The sequence below is a fragment of the Haliotis rubra genome, unplaced genomic scaffold, assembly GCF_003918875.1.
Source record: "Haliotis rubra isolate DU_JTF1 unplaced genomic scaffold, ASM391887v1 Scf184, whole genome shotgun sequence".
In the NCBI taxonomy this organism is placed as follows: Eukaryota; Metazoa; Mollusca; class Gastropoda; order Lepetellida; family Haliotidae; genus Haliotis; species Haliotis rubra.
The window spans coordinates 1,295,422-1,315,000 of record NW_025765825.1 but is presented as its reverse complement, the minus strand read 5'-3'; the positions used below and the strand labels follow the sequence as shown (position 1 = coordinate 1,315,000).

Genomic DNA, 19,579 nt, shown 5'->3' with positions numbered 1-19,579 from the left:
GATTCTAAGAAATTTATGTTCCTAACATACTAGTCATCCTTTAAAGATGTGAAATTTTGCCAAAAAAAAACCAAAAGAAGTACATGGTTTTTTCCCCTTATTTTTATGTGCATTAACAAATTATATAAATGACGCTAACCAATTATTTTCGATGATTGATCGGTAGTAATGAACCAATCATCAATTATGAGATTTTAACCAATTCCCAACACTAATCAACACACATGATCACGCATATCTGTGTCCATTATGTATCTTCGGCTCATCCTCCTTCCAACTGACATACCAGCATCATCTATGGTTAAAATACGCACACGCACACGCACACGCACACACGCACGCATAGAGGACACAGACGGGACAAGCCCCTTTGAAATCATACTGACAAATATCCATCTTAGGATTTCGAATGTCATAAGCATGTGTGTATGATTCACTATCAAAAGGTTATGATGCCAGGTCTTCGCGAACAGGTGGGTGTTTCCTGCTCTGTACCAGGGTACAAAACTATCAGTTCTGTAAAGCAGCTTGGATTATCCAGGGTAATAATGATCAGATTCTGCGCTTTTAGTAGGATATCAAGCCTGGAAAAGGCGCGTTATAAATATTCTCATTATCGTTGAGTGGCTGGAATTGTTCTGTTTTTCTTTGACGTCATGGTGTTTTCTGAAGGGCCTTTCCGTGAGCCTTTCAGTATTGCTCGATGACTTCCTGAAAGTCCACATATTTCCCTAAACGATTTTTCAGTGCGAAATCAGAGCAAAGGCAACTAGAATCAATAATTAAAGCTGATCATCTACATTCGATCAGCCAATGAGATATTAACATCTGCAAAGAGATAACATAAAATAGGTTTCTTTTAAATCAACTCGTATTCAACAGTTCAAAAATATGTACATTCCCTTGATATCATCACTACTGCAAACACCGTTTAACCAAGATATGTACAACTGGACTTCATCATGACCCTAACGTATCAAATAGAAAACCACACTGTATAACACTGATGTACGTTGGCGGTTGAAGACAAAGCAGTCAACCATCCGGGGTTCGATCTTCCACTCACTCACTCACTCAATCAAACACTCACTCACTCACTTACACATTACCTTCACGGGATGTCATTACGTTGTGTACCATCCAAGTGTAGAACCCATACCTCAGACATCCCGCCATACAGATACGGATACGGATATATTTACTCAGTAAATACATCTTGGAGAACGCCAACCATTTCGCGAACACCTGGTGTCATCCCTGATTTTAAGTGCCCCATTAATATGCTATTTTAACTATTTCGCCTTTTACGCCTAATTGATTCTCTTTCAACTCTGATTACTCTCTCGATTGACGTTTTGAATTCCACTGTTTCCACTTTGAATTCCCTGCTTGTGCGATGTTTGTTGAATGGAAAATACCTTCCGGGTGATCATAATGGACCAGCAAACAGTGTTTCTATGGAAACACGGACATTATTTCCTCATAACACCCCGGGTGATCAATAAATACAACAGTGCCTGTATTACAGTAACTCGCTATATATATAAAAAGTAATACAGGTGACCTTTATGTATTCACTCGCTACAGATCGAGACTTTATCAACAGTGCGATAGTGATGTCCGCCAAACTGACCTAACCGTGGCTCTGTTACTATTTCGTTGACATGGTCACCTGGTTGAATGTTATTACAATGACTAATGTGTACAGAATTATCGGGCTACCCGTGTACGACAATATTTTGAAAAAACAGCAATAGCAAAGGCAATGACAAAGGTACTGTTTTGTGATAGGCCCATCTATAGGTATTTTCGACTCCAATACATTGATTGCGTAAACACATGAATGTAATAGCGTTCGAAATACGCGCTTGCGTGGATCTCGTCGGACTTGTACACACATTATGACCCGATGGAGGTGTACAGGTAGATTCAGTAATGTCAATAAACAACATTTTTGAAACAAGGGACTGAAGACGAATATTTTTGTAATGTCATACCATGGCATATGCACTTCTGGGTAGCTATTCTCGAAACGTTCGTAGCCCTACGAACTTCTTAAGCCCATTCTTAACACATTGGCTACGATCAAAGTTAAGAATTCTTAGGGCTACGAACGTTTCGAGAATAAGGGCCCTGGTGAATGAAACATTCATAAAAACAGTCTGGTATCTAAAGTGAGTATGACACTGTCGCGGGGAAACCCTTCATCAGTCAAAACAGTCCTGACAAAAGAAAGTCAAGTTCCAAAGACATGAAACTGTAATTAGAAAAAAGAAACAGACATCGTTTGAAGTATCTCTTATCACTAACAGCGTTCTTCTGAGCTGTCGCTGAGCGCGAATTACCGTAGATCCCCTTCATAAGTACTCGGTGAAGGTTTGTTCTGTGAGCACCATGGACACACTGACAGGGGGCTTGTGAAAGTAATGTTAATATATAACGCCAACGCTCGGCAGTAACTGGTGTCAATTATCCACCGAAACAGATTCAGTGAGGGATAGAAAGGCCAACTAGCATGTAATCCGAGAAGGGACATTGTCGCGTTGTCGCATTGTCGCCCTCTAAAAAACAAATAAAATGAGGCAAAATAAACCAAAACGCGACACGCGACAACGCGACTTTTCGCTCATTTGTCGCATTGTCGCGTGTCGCGTTTTGGTTAATTTTGCCTCATTTTGCTTGTATTTGAGAGGGCGACAACGCGACAATGCGACAACGCGACAATGTTCCTTCCAGGATTCCATAAACTAGTCATGAAAACTAAAACAGTAATGACACAGAGTCCCTATCCTCAAAGAGTTCGTAACGTTACGACAATAGTTTATCATGGACAGCACCCGTCATTGTTGCTCACAAGTCAAACCCCAAATGGACGGAAAGCTTTAACCATCTAGTATTGAAAGTCCGACTTAGTGACGGGTGCCGCTGGTGGGGCAAGATACGCTCACCTTTCGCCAACACCTGGTATCATCACAATGATGATGATTCATAAACACCTGATATAGGCGCAATTGTACAACGGACTCTATTTAAAGTTGAATTTCTTTATGGTTATAGCCATGTTCGTGGCTCTCTATTTGTGGTATTGTCTCTTTCATATACAAAATGACAGACGGCGGTCCGTAAATAACCGAGTGGGGACCAGACAATCCAGTGATTAACAGCATGAGCATCGATCTACGCTATTGGGATACGATGACATGTGTCAACCAAGTCAGCGAGCCTGACCACCCGATCCCGCAAGTCGCCTTTTTTCATCCTCCCTTGACAAGTACTCCTTTACTGACAGGACTCTCCCTGACCTACACATGGCTGTACACTCGTGCAGTATGTCCAATCGATATAAACAGACAATACACGACCCTGAACAAAAGTATCTAAGTGAGTGACTTCTCGCGGACAATGAAGTAGCTCTTAATAGATAATTATTGTTTGCATTATATTCTATGACCAATCCTGGCTTTTACAATTTATTAATTGATACTTATATTTGTCTACATAAAACATCAACCTGAAACTGTTTAATGAGTGTTCTTTTCCAGTGAGGCGATCGATGACAGGACGAAATCATTGCAAACATGTGTGTTTTCTGGTGCTATAGCCATTACAAAAGGCCTGAACGAAAACAAAATATATTCCCAGTTATGTAATTAACAGTGATTCTAGATTGTTTTAAATGGAAAATGAAAAAACAAACATTTTCCAACATTTGCTACTACATGTCTACAATAGGAAACTAGCTTTCTAACGTTGACGTATGGCAATATGTTCAATTTTCAATTTTTGAAAAGCGAAAATATAATGCAAATGTTTATCGTTTCTTTTTTTCCCATTTACCAATTTATGATTTTTCATTAGAATATCTCTGAATAAATAATATAAAATACCACCAGGATTAGAACAGAGATATTATTGTGTCTTTAAATTATAACCTTTATTACAAATCAAAGACTCACTCTTATAAATCACACAGTAATTTATACGTAGAAGACGAGTATATCACCTGAAGAAGGGGCAAGAAGTAGCCCAGAAACGTCGTGTTATACAATAAAGAAAAAGTTGCCATCCATATACTCGTCTTATTTATTCACCAACTTCTAAATGCCTCTCAAGAATCTCACTTTTAAAGAAGTTGTATAAAAAACAAAAGCTCTGGTACAGGTTTGAACCCAAGCAGAAAACGCAACATGGTTCCGATGACAACGCAGCTGTTCGAAAATTTCGTACGAGTCGTGCATTTTATAAAACGTGAAAAACTTATTTCTGGGACATTGGTCTAAATGCACCTGATTGATTGCGGCATAAACACCGATGTTGTACAAAGCAAGTATGCAGTAACTAAGAAATAAAACACCACGAATATGCAAAGGCTTACGCAAGTGCAAGGAGACAGGGCGAACATGGAAAATGATTTCTGTTTGTACATTAATTATCATAAATCTTACAAACGTCTTTGTTTCTATTTCTTGGTAAGGGAAGTCTTTCTTTTGCCAGGTAGTTTACTTGGAATCTGCTTCAAAATCAAATCGTAACCCCCCTGGAGTCTAGTTCGAAAATTACCTCCCTTGAGTTTACGTCTCAGTTAAGGAGTAATCTCCCTTGAACCCACTTGAGTCCTGTCCGGAGGTCGTCTTAGCAAAGACTTCCCATCGTTTCTACTTTTAAGTCTTCTCAAAGACTAACTCTAATAAGAGAGCTGCCTCCTGGTACCTTCTAAATCAAAGAGGTCTTCCCCGAAATTTAGAATAACCAATCTAGGTCGATAATAAAGCGTAATCACATCTACTTCTAGAATAATACCTCCCTGAATTTAACTTCCTAATCAAGGGGGTACTCCTGAGTGTTCATGCCACGTTTAACGGTATTCAGGTTATACCACTGGTGAAACCACAAACAGGTGGCATACTACTACAAGGTACTACAAGCTTACATTAGTCTAGAGAAGATTCTCACTGACCGATGACCGTACCTAAAGCCAATGCCTTTTAGCTGTTCAAGAAGTAGATTCCTGCAGCCTTGCAGCAAAGGTACACAGCCCTTTTCAACAAGCTGCTCCCTTGCTACCCACCACAAAAACAACACAGAAGACGATACACAGATGCGATATTTCAATCTGTGGCGTTACATAGTCAACAGGATATAATGATTTTCTTCAAGGAATTCATCCTTAACCATTACTTTGATATAAAACATACACACCCACCGCACGTGAACTTGCACAAAGACACCCACGCACAAACATGTATAATTTGGCAAACCAGTGTTCAGTCATCTGACCCTGTTCCGACAGGTTTCTATTCCCTTTCAAGGGATATTACGTATTGGGGGAAAACGTAGTTTACAAAAGAAAAGTAAACATATCTTATTCTGTTCTACTCCCAGCGTTCCGTGTATATACTATATCTGTCTTTGTCCACATAGTCAGCAGCATTGATCCAAAAATTGGCAATCCACTTTTCTCCATTCCTGACATTACATCCGCCATGAAGAGACCGTCTGTGCAGTGGCCCGATCCAGCCAGTCTGCAAACACAAACACGACACTCTTGAACACGGTACCGTGTCAATAACCATTGTTCATACCAGGAAACGTATTAAAATCCCACTTCGTTATATTGATCTCACCTTCTGTCAAATACTCAGTCTTTACGTTGTGTAAACGTTTGTTCTCCCCCCGACAGGCAGTTCCTGTCCGACAGTACTTGGGGATTATAAATAGCGACTGACGTTCATTTAGAGTCCAAAGTGATTCTAACGTTACAATTATTAAACAATACATATATTACTCAAAGCTGTAGGTACGAGGAGATCGTCATGCTTTGTTGATGAGGCGGTGGGGTAGCCTAGTGGTTAAAGCGTTCGCTCGACACGCCGAAGGCCCGGGTTCGATTCCCCACTTGGATACAAAGCGTGAAGCCCATTCCTGGTGTCACCTGCTGTGATGTTGCTGGAATATTGCTAAAAGCGGCGTAAAACTAAACTCACTCACCCATGCTACGATGATCGCAACTGCCTCAGCTAAACACATTCTTATGATCACTTTACGCGAGAAGGACGGGTATTCGTTCCAACAATATTAGTGCTACAATGATCGTACTTCGCATATCCTTACACGTTTAGGACGGCTACTATTAGGATGGGACTTCGTTGAACATAACGATGCTTGTTTACGCATATTTTTCATCATATATACTGACGTACAAAAGAAAGTATACATCTGGGTTTTTTTATATTATTTTCGAAAAGAACGACGTAACTATTTTGCAATGTATTTTTATTGTGACTTATGTGTCACATTGTGTACGAAAACCCTTTTCAGTGTTGTGCGTAGGATATCATGAAAATCATGAATCTGTTCAATCGTTGTTATGCGCCAACAGTACAAAACACATTCGATAGAAATTGTTAGTGGTATGCCTGTTTAAGGCACACATCACAAGGCCAGTAATTTTATCAGCAGTGGAGCAAGAATGAGCCACTGGAGATGGGGGTTTCGAGCAGCCAGTTGCGAGAACGTTCGGCTGTACAGGGCGGACTATCATCAGACAAATTAGATGCGTCCATCAGGCTGGCCAGATATCTGAAAGTCCCAGAACTGGAGGACCGTGAGATGACCAGCACCTGGGTAATTTCCATCTGCTCATAGTGACGTCATCATCATCGTCATCATCATCATCATCATCATCATCATCATCATCATCGTTGATTCACCGCATCAGCAAAATCACAGGAATGATACTGGTGCGTGCTGTCGACATCAGTGCCTATTGACCATTTCGGGGTATGTGATGAACCTTTCAACATTGACTTAATCTTCTACGTTGGGAACGGGTTACTATGGCAACGTCGCAAGTAGGTACGGACCTGTGGTGTTTTGGCAGCACGTATAGAATGTTTGTGACTTGCAAGTCACAATCAAAACACTTTTCAAAATATTTATGTTGTTGTTGTTTTAAATATTCCCATAGCACCAGGTGAGTACCTTCGTTTATACGTCAGTTCATTTGTTACACACCTACGATTGTCTTAGCACTACGACCGGACTTACGACGTAGAAGGAGAACTTTGTCTGAACACGACTAATGTTATCAACTCAATCATTAAATATGGTGCATCATTACTCACCTTCTCCTCCTTATAATGATTGTACCACATGACCGCCTTGCCCATCTCCGGGGTCACGGCGACAGGTGCACGGTGACAATTTTCCGTCAGGTTAGTGTGTTCTTTCTGTAAAATGATTTACAAGCACATATATATATTCTGAAATGTCAGCGAGGTTACATTTTCAGATTCATGTTCCCCATAGCGAATAACACGCCACGCCTTTCTACCCCACGTGAACATGCAGCCACTACAAAAGACATTAACCACTTAGCCTTGAATTTGATGTTTATATTGCTCAATGTTCAATTAAAAACAATGTCCATAATTATTGGAAATTTCTTATTCCCACTATATCACCCACCTATTCCTACTTTATGACATACTATACAACACCAGTGGGAAGCGGTGAAGGTATTCTGACCCATCTGTGTAGCCATCATAAACACATGCACAGGCAAGTCAATTGTTCACACGGAAGCACAAAGTCATTCTAGTCAGACTGGGGAGTTGCATCAGACATCCAGGCAAGAATTATAGATGTCAACTTCTCTATTTTGAAAATAATGACGTTGACATCCATACAATTCATGCCTATTTGTGTATCATCTCTAGTTTGTCACTGTTGAGTCACATGTGTAAAACATCTTCCGCATGTTGATCGCAATCATAATGTTATAGAGTTGTAAACCCGTGAAGGTCCGGGTTAGAATATTGATCATCCGTAACCCATGCTTGTCGTAAGAGGCGGCTAACGGGATCGGGTGGTCAGGCTCGCTGGCTTGGTTGACACATGTCATCGGTTCCCAATTGCGCAGAGTGGTTCTCATGCTGTTGATCACTGGGTTGTCTGGTCCAGACTGGATTATTTCCAGACCGCCGCCATATAGCAGGAATATTGCTGAGTGTGGCGTAAAACTAAACTCACTCACTACAGAGTTGTACTAACGCGTTGTATCTACTACAGTAACCATCAACAGAAAGGTCACCGATCCATTTGGTCGGCTCGTACTTGTAAGTACTGTCGTGTCCTGTAACGCGGAGTCACAGGGTGTGCCTTGAGATCAGTGTTCATAGAAGGGTTTTATGGAACACACAACATACAAAATGTTTGAGGGGGGCACATTCTAAGAGACGTTAAGCACGATTTTGTTTGTGTTTATACTCATGTTTGCTCTGACTGCGAGTAAACATAACATTACACTGGCATAGCGTATGTGTGTAGAAAGTACTGTTACCGATATTCTGAAATCGTGATCCTCGTCTGCGACAGGGAATGCTGTTTCTCCCCCCTCCTCGACGTCATTCAGATACACCAGCACCGTCAGATATCTGCAACGACGACCGCAACTTTCTTACGTTACAATAGATGTGTAAAATGCAGGCATAATTAATCTATTATGATGTTTTAAAGCAAATAAATGCACAAAGAGAGAGAGACAGACAGAGAGAGAGAGAGAGAGAGTCAGGGGGGACACTGGGTAACCAATCTTTGGGCCAACTGAGTGCAAGAGTTGGGTTTTACGCCCCTTTTAGCAATTTTCCAGCAATATCACGACCGCGGACGCCCATAATGACGTGTGGTTTGTGGGGAATCGACCTCGGGGCTTCGGCGTGTCGAGCTACCGCTTTAATCACTGGGCTACTCCTTGGGAGTCAAACTCGAGTCCCAGTTTAAACCACAGCGCTACACCACCTCCTGTTGCGATGTATAGTAGAAATTCACTTTGTGGAATGGGCGAGGTCGTAAACACCATTTCTCTGTATTGGACAATGACAGCGTCGTAGAGAAAGTACTCCGTGAACGACGTTACACGGCGAATCGTCTCTTACATGGTGTCGTGTAGAAAACTGTTGGCCAGGTCTCCAAGTGTTTAGCTATATGAGTACGAATGGCGTGTTTAACGCTTCCATGGGATCGGAACAAGATGACACCGAGACAAACCACTCGTTAGCCGGTGGCAGTCATGTGTTATTTGGTACTAATACTAAACTGGAACAATCACGGGGAACAATGCGGTAATAAATCTTATCTTATAACACATGTGTTTGATGGTGGATAAAGAAATTATAAACTGTTGTGATACAGATAACAGTTGTATTTTAGACCTTGGTCAGTTGGCAGTGTTTTGGCGTTGTTTTTAGCTCAGTAACGTTTTGTTTTGTTTCTTTAGGGTTGTTGTTTGATCTTTATTGTTAAATCTAAGCTAACATTATCCAGGCAATTTAATATAGATTCTGACTGCCTAGACAAGACACTGGTAACATAACCAGTATGTACTACCTACCTACACAGGACACTGGTAACACAACCAGTATGCACTGCCTACCTACACAGGACACAGGTAACACAACCAGTATGCACTGCCTACCTACACAGGACACAGGTAACACAACCAGTATGTACTGCCTACCTACACAGGACACAGGTAACACAACCAGTATGCACTGCCTACCTACACAGGACACAGGTAACACAACCAGTATGCACTGCCTACCTACACAGGACACAGGTAACACAACCAGTATGCACTGCCTACGTACACAGGACACAGCGGTGTTTGGTGTGAGGGAACCAGGTGTGGTGACAGCATGGCTTCCCCTGTCCCACATGCCTGGAACTGTCGTAGTGGCTGTGGTAGTGTCCACCTTCTGTGTACATCACCACCTGGGAGGAGAAGACATCAGCATTACATGCTATTTACATATACCCATTGTAGGATGATGCACAATCACACACTGTGTCCATGCGACCCATTACTACAAGAACAGGGTGCTGGGGGTCTGTTCTGTCCGGGGATTAGTAGCTATACCTGCACAGGTTAATAACCCCACCCCATCACCTGCACATGTTATCTACCCCACCCCCTCACCTGCACAGGTTAATAACCCCACCCCATCCCCTGCACAGGTTATCTACCCCACCCCTCACCTGCACAGGTTATCTACCCCACCCCTCACCTGTACAGGTTAATAACCCCACCCCTCACCTGCACAGGTTATCTACCCCACCCCTCACCTGTACAGGTGACTATCCCACCCACACAACTGCACATGTTATCTTTCCCTCCCCTCACCTGCACCAGTTAACTATCCCACCCGCTCACCTGCACATGTTAACTATCCCACCCCTCACCTGCACATGTTATCTATCCCATCCCTCACCTGCACCAGTTAACTATCCCTCCCCTCACCTGCACATGTTATCTACCCCTTCACCTCACCTGCACAGGTTAATAACCCATACCCCTCGCCTGCACAGGTTCACTACCCCACCACCCTCACCTATACAGGTTCACTACCCCACCCTGTCACCTGCACGGGTTAATAACCCAACCCCCTCATCTGTACAGGTTCACTACCCCACCCCTCATCTGCACAGGTTCACTACCCCACCCCTCACCTGCACATGTTAACCACCCCACCCCTCACCTGCACAGTTTCACTACCCCACCCCCTTACCTATACAGGTTCACTACCCCACCCTGTCACCTGCACGGGTTAATAACCCCACCCCCTCATCTGTACAGGTTCACTACCCCACCCCTCACCTGCACAGGTTCACTACCCCACCCCTCAACTGCACAGTTTCACTATCCCACCCCTCACCTATACAGGTTCACTACCCCACCCCCCTCACCTGCACAGTTTCACTACCCCACCCCCTCGCTTGCACATGTTAACCACTCCCACCCCTCACCTGCACATGTTAACTCACCCCACCCCGTCACCTGCACATGTTAACTACTCCCACCCCTCACCTATACAGGTTCACTACCCCACCCCCCTCACCTGCACAGGTTATCTACCCCTTCACCTCACTTGCACAGGTTAATAACCCCACCCCTCACCTGTACAGGCTCACTAACCCCACCCACACCACACCCCCGTCACCTGCACAGGTTCACTACCCCACCCCTCATCTGTACAGGTTCACTACCCCACCCCCTAATCTGTACAGGTTCACTACCCCACCACCTCACCTGTACAGGTTCACTACCCCACCCCCTCATCTGTACAGGTTCACTACCCCGACCCCTCACCTGCACAGGTTCACTCTCCAGAACAAGGTCGAGGGGGATTCCGGTCAGTACTGATATCCTGAAACATGAAAACAAAACCTGTACAGTAACGCACACAGTATACAGCAACGTCCTCACTGTATTTCCCCAACAGTTGCCAGTGTTGACAATAATGACAATATTACCCACCTGGGTTGAATAATAACAATTATCTTATATGCGAATTTAGGTGATCCCGAAAAGCCAAGTGTTATGGAGTCATATGGTCTTAAACCATTAAGTGTATCTTTGCCTCTGGATATTACCTTAACATGTTGAGTGCGTTGAATTTACGCCGCCTTGAAAAGTATATAATGGCGTGTGAAGTTAATGACAAGAAGATCCAGACCGTCGCGGATACAAACAGCACGAGTGCAGTTATATGTTGACATAACTCGAGTGAACCAACGAATCGAACCCAAGACCAAGGATCATGGCAGCTACGTCAGACGCATTCATATACCTCTACAAGTGAGTGCATGGGTCACCTACTATTTGGTAATGGGCCTATATTCAGTTTAAAGAACGGCTGCGTATAAATAATCGAATCTGGGCAGGTAGAACACTGACTGAGAGCATGAGCACCAATCAACGCCATTATGGAGCAAGGTCTTCAAGATATTGTAAACCCTACCTACCCCATCCCATCATCAACCAACACCCACCCACAATACAAGTGCCATGGCTGTCGCCCGCCCCACTGTGTTGTGATACGTGGTAGTCACGTGAACGTGTGAAACTAGTGAATCCAGTTTGTATATGGATTCATCCCAATGTTAGCCGACAGATTCCATGGGAGTAAGGTGAGCCCAATGCGACAGAATGGAGTTCTACATGCATGTCGCAAATACCTGAGAATATTGTATTATCCGGGTCAAACAGAAGCACGCCGGTGTTCGATACTCTCTGAATCCGCCATGGTCTCGTTTTAAATCCCATTTCCTGGATACTATTATTGAGAGATATCAATAACTATACAGTGAATAGACACTTTGAACAAACAGTCCGCTTTAGTTTCAAAACTCTTATGAATTTCTATTGTCATGGTTCCGTGAACAAAAGCCTTTGGGAAGACTCCTACATTGATCTCGTAGCGGTGTAAATTGTAGTAATGGCGTCCTATTGTTAGAACAAAACATGGTGTTCGTGTTACTGTTGAATTACTGGAAATTGTCTTCCTTTGATCGGCAAACATTAGATAAAATAGACAGAAGCGAAACACAAGCGTGACTTTTGTATCTGCCATTATTGACAAAATTATTAGAAAGCGTGATACCCACGTGATAACGTATAATTTACTCGAGCGAACTAAGCACACGAACACTGTTCTACCTCGACTTGTTCATGTCAAATACCGCAGGAAGATTTGAGTTGAACAAAATTGCAATGCTTTTGACTTTTTGTTGCTTTTAATTATGTTTTAAAATTTAATCACGACGCTTGAGAATGTTTACATATCTATTATGTGATGCAATTTCAAATTGACAAAGAGACATTTGTCTCGAACATAAATCCCGAATCCCGAATTCGACCTTTAAAGACTTGTGTTTATTTATATATACTTGTTCAGTTGATGGCATGCTTCCCACAGTTTAGAAAGGTGTAGCGGAAGACGTTATGTCACGGTTCTGTAGCTCACTTGGATATTTTTCTAACTGCTCAAACTGTTAACAAGACAATATGTTTGTCAATGCCGGCATTTCAGTGATTTCAATATTCATATTGCGGATTGTCTGGCTCGCTATTGATTCCTGTTTCTAACCATCGACAGAGGAGGTAATTCTGGATGGACGACAGCAAGTATTTGAGAGACAGACAGCCTGCTTAGCGCAGCAAACCCAGGATCAGAACAGGCTTGAAAGGAAGACGGCTCTACTCGTTGGACCACGGTGAATTCCTACATTGGATGAGACCTGCCAGATACAGACAACAAACCGGCTTGTGTCGGGTACCTCAAGGTCAAGAGCATTCGCTGCTTGCCGTGAGGGTGATTCTGCGTCATTGAACCAGATGGCGTGAGTTGGCGTTCATTGTTTCAGTCACAGAGTTGCCTCGTTCAGACAAAAGTATTTACAGTCAAACGTTCCTCGTTTCTAGTGAGGTGTGAAAACAACATTTAACCATCTAACATAATGTATGAACTTGAGCAGCAACAGTAATTTAGTATCTAGAAGCAACGTCTACATGTTCCCGAGTGCAGGGGAAGCCTGTTGATTTAAATTATTTATTTTCCTTAAACCTACTGATCACAAAAGTGTATGTAATAAAGCAATATAATAGTGTTGGTATCTGGTTTTGTTTGCTTGTGTGCTTGTTTGTTGTTTAACACCGCACTCCTATATGGTGGCGGTCTGTAAATAATCGAGTCTGGACTAGACAATCCAGTGATCAGCATCATGAACATCGTTTTACGCAACTGGGATACGATGCAATGTGTCAACCAAGTCAGCGTGCCTGACCACCCGATCCCGTTAGTCGCCTCATAGGGCAAGCATTTGTTGCTGAAGACCGATTTTGTCCCGGGTCCTCACGGGTTGGTATATTGTAGGTAACTGTTCGTGGTGAACTATAGGCTGTTCGGTAGTAATGACGGTTTGATAGTATTATAGGTGGATTCGTATTTTAGGTGTCCCGAGATTAGTCACATCACCGCCTTGACTACTTCATGTCTGTCGGGAAAAAGAACCGAAAGAGCATCGTCAGAGCAGGCCACTGTCTGTCAGAAGTCGAACTAGTCTTCCTTACCGCAGGAACCTCTTTTGCAGACATCTACACACGAGGAAAATTGTAAACTCGGATAACTGTCCATCATTCATCTAAATCGTTCATTTACCGGAAGTATTCCCAGCCGACCTTGACCTTCACTCCAACACATCAAACTGACACGCCATGTTTTAGCAGAAATAGTGATGTTCCGTCCAACTTACTCTGTTGTCTAGATAATGAAATACATTTACATATTCGAGTTATCTGTATGCTATTATTTTTTTAAGCAAATGTTCTCACAACTTCTGGAAATGTTGGTTCATCTGTTTTAGCAAATACCCAAACTGTTCTCCCACCTGTGCCGTATAAACAGCAGATGACGTCCACCGCTGACGAAGGCAGTCTGCGCTACCCGTCCTGAAGCCTGGTCGCTGGTCTTGGCCTGCTGGGCCCCCATCTGCCTCGCCCCGCGGAGACCCCGCGCTCTGGCCTGGCTGATAATCAGGGAACACTCTTTTGTAGTCAGAAATCCAGGAATCTCTGTCAAAATGGAGGGGCGCCACCTAAATAAGTCAGTTTCTCTCACTGTGTGCCAGCATATGTAGGATTAATAATGACACTGATAGCCTAAAGTGATGCAATTATTTCGGGTGAAACAACAAATAGTCAACGAACATGGTGTTTGGATCAGTGTGTTCTCAGTACCAGGCGAAATGCTTTCTATAGCACCTCTATGGCTCTCTGGCGTCCAGTTCGCGGACGTGGTGTTTCGCCGTTTGGATCTATGTGTTAAATTCTGTAACAGGCAAAATGCTTTCTATAATACAACTATAAGGCTGTTCAGTTTACGGATCTGCGTGTTGTATTACGTAACAAGCGAAACGTTTTCCATAGCACCTCAAGGACTGACTGACTGAGTTTGGTTTTACGCCGCTTTTAGCAATATTCCAGCAATATCACGGCGGGGGACACCAGAAATGGGCTTCACTCATTGTACCCATATGGGGATTCGAACCTGGGTCTTCGGCGTGACGAGCCAACGCTTTAACCACTAGACTACCCCACCGCCCCAGCACCTCAAGGACTTTCTACCAGATCCAGTGTTTCGCTGCGACGGCATGGGTGTTCTGTTCTCATACAGTTTTATGCTGTTTATCAATAAATTCGCCAGAGCAGATTTCCATACAAACAAGCTTTGGAGTAGATTTCCATACAAACAAGTTTTTTTCCCAATTGCTTTCAGAGATCTTATAGATCTGTTATCTGCATCAAGCCTGCGTGTAATTCCTGAAAGGTAATCTTGTGAAAATAGACGCTAATTAAGAATCGATGTTATCCCTTGAAATATGAGATATTACCGCCGATCAGAATGTCAGGTCAATAGCGTTGGCACAATAGTCGTATTTATATTACAGTCTTAATATCCCCATAGCCCGTTTTAAGTCAATTCTGCATAATTACGTTTACCTGTCAATCAATAATATAACCTTGAAAACAGTCTGCAGTTCAGTTATGTTGTTATTGGTAACATAATTTATATGGAAAAAAACTGAAAACGAAATATCGTATATATCCGGCGCCATGGTAACATAAAAACGGCCTTGTTGTCACATTTACTTGCTGATGCATACCAACCTCAAATGCGCCCGTTGTAATGTTATTTATTATTCATATGGTTCAATATTAGCGATAAATAAACACATGTCAAAACTTAGGATATAAATATATTCTGTGGGGATTTTTTACCAAAGATTAGTACCCAGTATATTTTAACCGCGCTACCCGAACGCGCAGCGTACAAATCCGACCGTCAAGTCAACCTGTACAGGTGACGGGTTGGGATAGCTAATGATAAACCTCTGAATGACCAACTAGAATCTCATAGCTTCACAATACATGTATGTGATATAATCATGTGTATACGAGCTACAAGGCATTTAGATTGCCTCGTAGAACATAATTGTGCACGTGATGTGTTTACTGACGTAAGTGATAATGACGTCACAGCCATGATGACGTCAAGTTCACATAGCGCTCATGAAATGGTGTATATGTGCAATGTGGAAATTACTACTTTTTCTAGATTTATGTAATTTTCCGATCACTAGCTTGATACACCTATAAAAATATGTTTTCTAATATGTCTATAAATACTGTACTATGGGACACAAGGCCAAAAATACCGAAATCTCAAATTTCAAAAATCTATACTAGTACCCCTCCCGATGGACGTTTCGAAAAATCGACACCCAAACCTATCTTATCATCTGTACATGTGGCAAGATCTTAGGAAAATTGTATTTCTCGGCAATTTGCTTGGCTGACTTTTGTCCATTCTTACGAAAGAATTATATTGCTGCATGGGGACCTATTTGACAACCCGGAATCGTTGAGGTTGTGTAGGTGTAAAGTAGCTCACCAAAGACCGGTGGGTTCTGTGCCAACGTATGCCGCCAATGCGTGATGCCCGGATGTGACTGTATCCGCACTTTGCTTCCGGTCTGTTAAAGACACAGGAAACGATGCTTACAGCATTTATAGTGATTATCAAGGTACCACATAGACTAACATATGCTCAACATTTTTAGAAACTTCATATATTTGGTTACATTTGTGTGTATGCGTGTGTGCAGTGGAGACTAGAAATGGGCTTCACACAGTTGTTCAGATGTAGAGTTGCAGGACAAACCAATGTCCGCAGGTATCAAAGCTAGACGACCATACACAGAGCCTCGTGACACATTTTCATCGTGTCCGACGTTAACCATGGGTCCGTAGACATGCCAGATTCAAGCAGAGGAACAGGATCGTTGGCCCGAACGTCATGCGTTATTATTCCAATAATATGCTGCTATCCAAAGTTTGTAATTTGGCTGAGTAGTTCATCTGAAAGCCCGGAATGACTAAACAGAAGAATTTTGTTCCAGTAAAATCCATCATCGGTTATAATAAACAATCAAAGATATTTTATCTCACCGATGATCCAAGTGGTGAGGAAGCCTATTGGTTAAAGCCTGCGCTCGTCACGCTGAAGACCCGGGTTTGATTCCCCACATGGGTACAATGTATGAAGCCCATTTCTGTTGTCTGGGACCGCGATATTGCGGGAATATTGCTAAACGCGGCTTAAAACAAAACTCTCTCATTCACTCCAAGTGAGCCTTTTGCATCGCGTGTCTCCGTGTTCGTTTCTACTCTTCGCGATTACACCCAGCTAGTGTGTACGAGAACCCTTGTTCATTGCAACAATGTTGCTGTTACGTTGAGATTTCTGTTTTTCCAGCTCACCATGGGAAAAATCACAAAGGCATTAGTTCGTAACACATGTGACTGACTGACTTAGTTTTACGCCGCTTTTAGCAATATTCCAGCAATATCACGGCGGGGGACACCAGAAATGGGCTTAACACATTGTGCCCATGTGGGGATTCGAACCCGGGTCTTCGGCGTGACGAGCCAACGGTTTAACCACTAGGCTACCCCACCGCCCCCGTAACACATGTGAAGTAGCAGCATGCTTATGCTATCGGTACAGGAAAATAATACTCTCTTTGCATCTTATTTATAACATAGACAGACACAAAACAAAATATACAACCCTGATAAAAACGATAAAATCACCTACATGTTGATACTCAGAAATGTTCTGTTTAGATCCCAGTTTGGTGGCTCATGGGTGTTTCAGACAGTGATAACCAAGTATTTTCTGCATTCTTTCTCAATATTGTAATGACAATACCCAAATTGATCAGAACAACGAACAAGTTCATGACGTCACCCTCTAATGTGTTGTTAAATGTGAGATATGTTTAACATTTATCACCATTAATCGATGCATTTTACTTCCCTTAAAGTTCAATATGCGGTATGACGAAAGAAGTGTAGCTGAATTGAACAATCAATGCATTATTGTCATACATAATATACATTAAGTTACCGACTATTTCCCACGCAGATAAGAAAAAACGGCTTCGTCTCACAAAACATTGTAAAATATTGTAAATATAGAACGTCAGTGCAAAAGGATACCCAGACTATCCTGATATCAGATTCCATTTGGTGTAAAAGGTGAAAATAATGTGAACAGACCACTGAAAACCAGTGGTGACACCAGGGGTTCACGAAAAGAGTAAGCATCTCCTGTTCCGCCCGTGGCACCATTCACACAACTTGTCTTAACATTCTAAATACAACCGGATGACACATAGCAGTACACCTGTCGTGCGACAGCGGCCTATAAACAAACCAGACAATCAAGTGATCGATGAACCAGAAAATACAGCTGTTAATGTTGAATTACGGCACTCTTGAGAAGGGGGGGCTGTCGGGTGGGTTGTTGTTTGCACACTTCAATTTCACCCGTTTTCACGAGAGTTTCAATGGCATTTTAATAAACTTTCAGGACGGGTGGAGTGGGGTGGAGGGGTATGTTGCCCTCTGGATCCGCCTATGCAACAAAAATATTATTTTGCAGTTGACAAATGATAAATACTACTGAGCTCGTGTAAAAACTTCGGGGCTTGATTCCAGCAGCAAAGGCATCGACCCAGTTCAAGTGAATCTGAAATGTCAGTGCGAAAGAATACCCAGTCTTAACTATCCTTAAACTAGATACACTCTGAGGGCAGTTAGAAGTTGGACGAACAAGAATATATACTCATGCCAATAATGGCTGTCACCCCCTTCAATTATTTTTATTGGAGAGGGTGTGTGAGGTGGGGTTTGGGTGGGGAGGGGGGTGACAACCATTATTGGCATGAGTATATGTGCAGGACACCTTTTACGGATGGCAGTTTCATTTTACAGTGTGATACGTATTTACATACTGGGGGCGGCTATACCACATGCTGTCGCTCAAAATATCTTCTCTTTTTATTAATTTCGTTAAAAAGTCGGCTCTTTTGTAACTCGTGACTTACTCTGTATGATTATAATTACGAATAATAATCATAATAATTATCACTCGAACTCTCTTATTTTATTCTGTATTTTTTATATAATATAAATAGTAAAAATAGCAACACTTTTGGTAATGATGATGATGATAATGGCGATGAGAAGGATGATGATGATGATGTAATGATAAAAGGTAAAAGATAATTCGTTTTAAAAAATAGTACGAACCTTTCCTGGCCTGATCCAAGGCAAAACATAATCCCTGATTGTCGGTAATTTGCACTGACGAAGAATGAAGGAATATTGCTCGGGTTTCTCACATGTATTTACGGTAGCGTTCCTTTGCACGCGCTGACGACATGTACAGCATCACCCAAGCGAGCGGCATTTTGCGCGACATCATTCCCGACGGCGTATATCTCCTCGACTAACCAGCCGACCGACCGCCCTCTTGTGAACGTACAGGTTATATCAATACTAGCCTTGTCAACCCTACTCCCTTCTCTCTACGGTATCATCGCCTCCTCTCTTAGCTTCACATCAAACGGGACGATAAATAAATAGTTTTCATCCATGTATATTTTGATAAAAACTAAAACCGGTTTGTTTTGTATTCAATTCTGGGTATATCGATGTTCACACCAGGGGTGCATACAGAACAAACCTTTCTCTTTAATTGTTCGATTGGATTTATTATAATAGTCCTTGATGAAAACTTACAACAGCCTGCTTATACTTATATTGACCTGTGTGAGTGAGATTCCCCATCAGCGTGCTTCAATAGGTCTTTGTATTATCTGTTGCTAGGATATA

At 42.4% G+C, this 19,579-nt stretch overlaps 1 protein-coding gene across 1 annotated transcript; it reads right to left on the bottom strand.

Moving 5' to 3' along the window:
- Positions 1-4,121: 4,121 nt before the first annotated feature.
- On the bottom strand, positions 4,122-19,195 carry LOC124273773 (transmembrane prolyl 4-hydroxylase-like). Its single transcript, XM_046709083.1, has 8 exons — positions 18,995-19,195; positions 16,290-16,371; positions 14,227-14,410; positions 11,147-11,204; positions 9,644-9,771; positions 8,342-8,435; positions 7,125-7,229; positions 4,122-5,522 (listed from the first exon to the last, which is right to left on the bottom strand). Exons 3-8 carry the CDS (start codon positions 14,325-14,327, stop codon positions 5,373-5,375), a joined length of 636 nt encoding a protein of 211 aa, XP_046565039.1. The 5' UTR covers positions 14,328-14,410; positions 16,290-16,371; positions 18,995-19,195; the 3' UTR covers positions 4,122-5,372.
- Positions 19,196-19,579: the final 384 nt, after the last annotated feature.